Below are 7,373 nucleotides of genomic sequence, written 5' to 3'. Positions count from 1 at the left end.
AATTTTGAGTATGCTTATCCCATTCCTGCATTTCTCAAAATTACAAGGATCTCTAAACAATTCTCGTTCGGAATCGATAGGGAAATACCAAACCTCACATGTTTACCTCTTTACACTTGAAGCAACAAATTATGTCTATTCGTCAACCCTTATTGATAGGGTCACTTCCTAAAACCATTAACCGACCATTCTGTTTCTTGATAGTGGATATAAATCGTGGCTAAATATTAACTCATTATCGATGGGATAAACCAATGACATCCCATGGGAAACACCAACCGTCTCCTCCATTTCTTGATAGTGGAGATGATCATGCATGATAACTGCTCGATCAACTGCTTAGAAAACTGAACCGTTATTAATCTTTTCTTTTATACATTAAACCTTTATGGAATGGTTTCACATCAACTCTCTTTTATTCTAACTTGGCTTCTCATTTTTCGTAATTTTCTCTGCTCATAGTCAAATTGAAGCCATGGAAATTGATCTAACCACCCCTTCGCCTTCTTTTGATGCCGTCGATCAACCACTCTCTCCCATTACGGCCATTTCTGGCTGGGATGACCCTTTGCCATCCAATCCTCCATCCAGTTGGAGCGTCAAACCACCCACTGAAAGGGTAGTCGTGAGAATGGAGGATCCTCCTCTGTATCCTAACTCAAGTATTCGATGCTCATATGTCAAAGTCAGCTATCAATTCCCCTGGGTCAGAGAGGAACCAATGGCAATGCTATTGAATTCACTACTTTCCATGCCATATAGGCCAATGCCATTTCAACTGGCAGAGGCAGGCGGCAAGCCAAGCTTGGAAAATCACGAATCCCTTTTCGAGAGGGCAAAAAATCAACAAGCTTATTGGAAAGAAGTGGTGAGAAAACCATGTTTTCCTGATGGCTTTTCTGATGATCAGCCTGACATCTCTCCTCTCCCTGAGAACCCTGATTGGTTCCAAGAATTGGAGAAATTAAGGTACTACCCTCCACTATCTCATGCCCATGCAGGGTATTCGATTTATAGAGACTCTGATGAAAATACAGCCAAAGAACTACTGGCTGCTTTTGCCTTTCTGGATATCCACATTCTGGAAGAACATGTCCCATATTTGAACTTCTTGTGGGCATGTGAAACCCTCCAGTTTTATGAGAGCAGCCTTATTACTACCCACCTTCATGGGTTTAAATCTGCACTGTCTCTTATGAGGCTCTGGATGAAGACCAGCACTACTGCTCACTATGATCCCTTTTGGGTTGATTATGAAGTTCACCATGAAAAAGTGGTTAAACTTCATAACAAAGTATTGGACCTAGATCACTCCAACTGGGAGCTACCACCAAACCCCTCAAAAACTCTGCTCAAGAAACATCAGAACTGGCTCCGAAAGAAAAACCACAAGAGAGCCCATCTCTTGGCTAAAGCTGAGAAGAGTGCAATGGCCATGAGGCCATTAGTAGATAAAAAGATAAAGATGGATGCAGAAGAAATGGCTAGGGACAAAGAGCATGAATTTCTAACCTATGCTTGGGAAAAATTCCATGTTTTTGTCACTTGGAGTTTTCCACATTATTTCGAAATCATTCGAATTGATGCTGATGGTAATCCTATTGCGCCTGTCAATACCTAAATTTATAGGCATTATTTAAATTCTATTTTTGTATATTCTGTTTCCTTTTGGAGTAGGAAATATTATGTTTTATTTCCTTTTCGTAAGTAGGAAATGTAACTTGGTAACTTGTTTTATGTTGAATGAGAAGTAAGCCTTAGTTTGTAGGCTTTTGCAAATGATCTGTTTATGTATGAATTATTTTTAACTCTTTTATTCATCGATTAATTCCCAAGGAGATGGAAAATATGCCTTTAAATACTTTCCATTGATTGTTCTTTCATGTACAGTTCCAAGAATGGATTCTAACTGATAAGCTCCACCTCTCAGTATTTTTAATACACGAAATGGTCCCTCCCAATTTGGAGACCATTTACCAAAATATCTTTTCTTTTTCTTATCTAAAGGCAAAATTGCCTTCCAAACCAAATCACCTTCTGCAAATGATTTCTCATGAACTCTTTTATTATAAACTCTCTCTAAATTTTTCTTTTGTGCTTATATATTATTTAAAGCATCTATTCTGGACTCTTCTAGTCCATCTAACTCTTTATACATTGCTTCTTCGAAATCAAAATTATTTGGGTCATAATGCCTAGCAACTTTATGAGATGTAACATTAATTTCAACAGGTAATACTGCAGCTTGGCCATATACTAACTCATATGGTGTAGCTCTCGTGCTTTCCCTTTTTGAAGTCATGTAAGCCCATAACACTTTCGGCAATAAATCATGCCATTCTCTGGGATTATCAGTTATCATTTTAGATAGAGTATTCTTAATAATTTTATTAGTAGATTCCACTTGCCCATTTGCTTGGGCATAATAAGGAGAAGAATTCAAGATTTTTACTCCATATGAACTAACATAAGTCATTACTTCGTGACCATTGAACACAGATGCTTGGTCTACCGTAATTGTTTCAAGAAAACCAAATCGACAGAAAATATACTCAATGAAATCAATTACCTGTTTTTGTGCTACACTCTTCAATGGGATAGCTTTTGTCCATTTCGTAAAATAATCAGTAGCTACCATTACATACTCATGTTGTTGAGAAGAATGAGGAATTATTTCTCCAATCATATCAATCGCCCAGCCTCTGAAAGGCCATGGTTTAACAATTGATTGTAAAGGAAAAGCTGGAACCCTTTGAATGGGTCCATATTATTGACATTTTTGACATCCCTTAGCATAAGAGATACAATCTTTCCTTATTGTTGGCCAATAATAGCCATATCTTTTAAGTAGCCATTTCATTTTGTCTCCAGATTGATGAGAACCACAAGTTCCTTCATGAACTTCTCCCATAACCATCATTGTTTGGGGTTTAGCAATACAAAGCAATAATACTTCATCTAAAGATTTTCTAAATAAATCATTGCCTATTATAACATAGTTAATGGCCCTTTGCTTTATATTTCTATCTGTTTTTTCACTTGATTTCTCTAGGAATTTCTTTATTGGAACTCTCCAATCATCAACCAAATTTAGTTCCATAATATCAAAATCATTCCTATCTCTTTCGATAGAGAAAGGCAAGAATCTCTTTTGGACTCTTATTAATTTTTCATTTTGTCCTTCTGGAATCCTAATTTCAGAAGCAATTTGTGCCATTTGATTAGCATCACCATTTTCTAACCTATAAACATGTTGTAACTGTACTTCATCAAAATATGATACAAGAATTTTAACTTTCTGCAGTTGTAATTCTAGCAAATGATGATTGCACTTATATTCACCTGTTATTTGTCGAATCATCAATTGTGAATCCCCCGTAACATTTAAATATCTAATATTCAATTCTTTTGCAATCTCTAAACCGATAATCAAAGCTTCATACTCAGCTTGATTATTAGTTAAAATCCTACTTTCATCTAACTGAAAAGAAAACTGTAAAAGTTCCCCTTTCGGAGATGTAAAAACTATGCCTGCTCCAACCCCTCTGTCAGTTTTAGAACCATCGAATGATAATTTCCATGGTTTTATTTCAATCATATGTATCTCAAATTCATCCTTTTCCATTAACATGTTAGGATGATCAGCTACAAAATCAGCTAAAGCTTGCCCTTTTACTACCTTTTGAGGCACGTACTGTAAATCATATTCTATTAGGATGGAATTGAATCGATGATGAAACTATGAAAAGTCTTGTCCGTCGATTGGCCAACACGTGGCATATTTTTATGGTCCTTTGGTCCGTCGATCAGGTGACAGATGTCAAAAGGAATTGAGTCCTATGATTCCACGATTAAAGAGGATGTTAACCACAATTAACGAAACAGTTTTCCAGACGTGGGCATGATTGGTAGTTGAAGAAGTTACTTCGCCAGAATTTGAAGGAGTTCCAACTGCTACTTTGGAGGGAAGATTTGAATTCAAAGGTGAAGGGATCTCTATTTATAATCAAAGTGTAAGACAATTTGGGGACACACAAACAAAGCCAATCAGGCCTTTATCTTTTCTTTTCTAGGAGTAGAGTTAACTTGTAATCGTTCACTCAATCATCTTGATTGATTGTTCTTCTACTTTGAGGGTTAATAAAGTCCATTTTGTTAATTTTCTTTCATACTTCACCCATTTCATTGTTTGTTTCCAAAGAAGTCCTGAAATACGGCAAGGAACCAAATTCCACTTTTCACACCCACATTCCAGCAAGCTTACGATACGATTTCCCGTCGATTCTCCATCGATTGGAAAGAAAACAAGAATTTTGGCAACAGTAAGACTATATCTTTCCTACGATCTTATCTTTAGTGAACCACAGTAAAATAAAATGTTGTACGGAAGCACAATAAACAGACGGTGATTATGAATATTGAATCAAAGAACAAAACAAATGTGTGAAGCAAACCAGACTAATCAAACCAAACGTGAGAGAAAGATAGAAAACAAACAGAAGGAGAGAGACACACAGATTTACGTGGATCGGCCTTACTTTGGGATGTAAGCCTTGTTCACGAGTAGTCGATTGATGGCTTCACTAAACAAATATGAATGCTCAATGAGCTATAAAAAAGAAGTTCTCCAGAAACCTTTCTATCCAAATCTCACCAAAGCCAAAGCCAAAAACAAAGGCAAAGTCTCTCAAACCCTAACCCAATGCCTAATTAATATTTGCTCTCACCACATAATAAGAGGCATAACAAGTGTATTTATACCCAAAGACAAGTTGCCTCACAAGTCCTAACTATATTGGGCTTTGAAGCCCCAAAAAAACCCTAAAAACGAAGTCAAAACGCAGCTATATTCTCACGCGACAACCGGTAGACAAACCGGTTGACACACCGATCGACCTGCCGGATAAAATTGTGGAACTGGCACTCATAGCTTCTGGCAGGAAGTTCTGTGGTAGTTCTCGACTACCGAACTGACTATCGGGGACAAATCGAGCCGAATTCTTCGCACAATGCGTACACTTACCCAATAAAGTAATGGGCAAGACTTGTTGAAAGTTTCTTCTAACTTTGAAGCACTTTACATCACCTCTTCTTTTCATACCTCTTCCGTCTCATGGCTAAATTTCTTTCTTTATTTTTCGCAGATGGTCGATTTCTTTTGCTCTTTACGACTGGTAAGACCTTATCTTTCCTATGATCTTATCTTTAGTACGTGAACCTAGTAAAACAAAATATTGTGATAATACTCCATTCACCCGTTTATAAGTGTCCTCCTTTGAAAGTCAAACTTTTCAAGAAGGCGCATTAATTTCAATTAAAAATTGTTTGCTTTTCTAAAATACCCTTTTTAATTTGATTCTTTGAATTTGGAAAGAACTAAATAGAAAATTTGTTATGTTTTTACCCACTGACTTTTCAAAATGAACATTTTTTTAGGGACAATCCAAAATAGAATAATGGACACTATAAGGGACGGAAATAGTAGTAAAAATGACCCAGACTATATATAAACAAAAATGATAGAGCACATGAAGGGACAAATAATGAGTGTTTGTGTGTGTGTCAGTGTGTGTCATATTTCACATGCAAATAAGATAATACCAGGACAGCAAAGGATTTTATTCTTATTGCTTCATTTCCTTCGACCCAGGAGCGGTCGTTGTAGTGATCGTTGCAGCAAGGCTTTTGTGTGTACCATGTGTGTTTGGGTTTTTAATCTATAAGTTCAACATAAGACATTTATCAACCTTTTATAGCATAGAAGGTCTCTTGCATAGTGATCAGAATCACCTGGTGCCTATTAGGTACTCCTAGTCGGACATTAAGAAGATGACAAATGGTTTAAGGGACAAGTTGGGGAAAGGAGGCTATGGTTGTGTATACAAAGGAAAGCTCCGAAGTGGCCCTCCTATAGCAGTTAAAATGCTAACCAAGCCCAAAGCTAATGGACAAGAGTTCATCAACGAAGTTGCTACCATTGGAAGGATTCATCATGTCGATCTTGTTGAGCTGATTGGATATTGTGCCGAGAGATCTAAGCGTGCTCTTGTGTATGACTTCATGCCTAATGAGTCTCTAGAGAAGTACATCTTTTCTCTAGAAGGAAAATTGTCCTTAAGTTGTTAGCAAATGTATGAGATTTCTCTCGGAGTGGCTCGTGGCATTGAATATCTGCATCAAGGTTGTGACATGTAGATCTTGCATTTTGATATAAAGCCTCATAACATTATTCTTAAAGAGAATTTCACTCCAAAAGTTTCAGATTTTGGGCTTGTAAAATTGTATCCAATAGATGAAAATATCGTGACAATGACTGCAGCAAAAGGAACCTTGGGCTATATGGCTTCTGAGTTTTTCTACAAAAACATCGGTGGTATTTCCTATAAAGCTGACATTTATAGTTTCGGAATGTTGTTATTGGAAATGGCAGGCAAGAGAAGAAATTGGAATTCATTAGCTAATTCAAGCCAAATTTTCTTCCTTTCATGGGTTTATGATCAATTTGCGGAAGGAAAGAACGTACAAATTGGAGAGACCACCGAGGAGGAGAGTAAGATGGTAAACAAGATGATGTTAGTGGTGTTATGGTGTATACAAATGAGGCCTAGTGACCGTCCTTCGATAAACAAAGTTGTCGAGATGCTTGAAGGAGATATAGAATTGCTTCACATGCCTCCAAAGCCTTTTCTGTATTCACAAGGTACGCAAGCCGAGAATAATGGAATGAATGAAAGGTTGCCCAATCTGTCAGGTGGTTATATGGATTCTCTCACCCATGATATAAATACTCGACGCTAAATTCTCAAGACCGAACATCCTGTATTTACAAATAATGTTGGTTCCATATGATTTCGATTTGATGGTTTTAGAAGACCGTGTGACTTGGTTTCGGATCTGACAAGGGGAACACTGACGTTGTCTATGTTAAGTTGTTCAAGAATTGTTTCACCGTTTATATATGTTAATGGGATCGAGATTTGTCTCGTTCATCGAGTTACTATTCTCATGTTTACACCATTTACTTGGACTAGATATCTATCTATGAAATATTCCTAGGAGATTTGTCTCGTTGATATACTTATCGAGATCCAATTAAGTTAGATTTTTTTATGGATATACTACTCTATATATCCTGCAAGATGAACTGTTCAGATTATAAAAAAAAAAATCTTATGAAGCCCACAGGCAGTGATCCCATGGTTTCCACCTCTGCGAGATAGAAGTTACTCTCTTGTAATTTGACCACACAAAAAAAAAGAGGCGAAAGTGATAATGATAGAATTTCGGGGACCCAAATTACCCTATTGTAATTTGAACCTTTTATATGAATGTCGTTTATCTGGCTTGTAGACTTTGATCGTCTAAGTTAATAC

The 7,373-nt window shown here is 36.9% G+C and overlaps 1 protein-coding gene and 1 pseudogene across 1 annotated transcript; one reads left to right on the top strand and one right to left on the bottom strand.

Moving 5' to 3' along the window:
• Nucleotides 1-2,098: 2,098 nt before the first annotated feature.
• Nucleotides 2,099-5,099, bottom strand: LOC131321327 (uncharacterized). The gene is made up of 3 exons (XM_058352322.1): nt 4,877-5,099; nt 2,806-3,708; nt 2,099-2,700 (listed from the first exon to the last, which is right to left on the bottom strand). Exons 1-3 carry the CDS (start codon nt 5,097-5,099, stop codon nt 2,099-2,101), a joined length of 1,728 nt encoding a protein of 575 aa, XP_058208305.1.
• Nucleotides 4,340-6,968, top strand: LOC131319770 (rust resistance kinase Lr10-like; annotated as a pseudogene).
• The last annotated feature ends 405 nt before the right edge of the window (nt 6,969-7,373 follow it).

This window comes from Rhododendron vialii, chromosome 3a (assembly GCF_030253575.1).
Source record: "Rhododendron vialii isolate Sample 1 chromosome 3a, ASM3025357v1".
In the NCBI taxonomy this organism is placed as follows: domain Eukaryota; kingdom Viridiplantae; phylum Streptophyta; class Magnoliopsida; order Ericales; family Ericaceae; genus Rhododendron; species Rhododendron vialii.
Note: the sequence above shows the minus strand (reverse complement) of the source record. Positions and strands in the feature narration are given on the sequence as shown.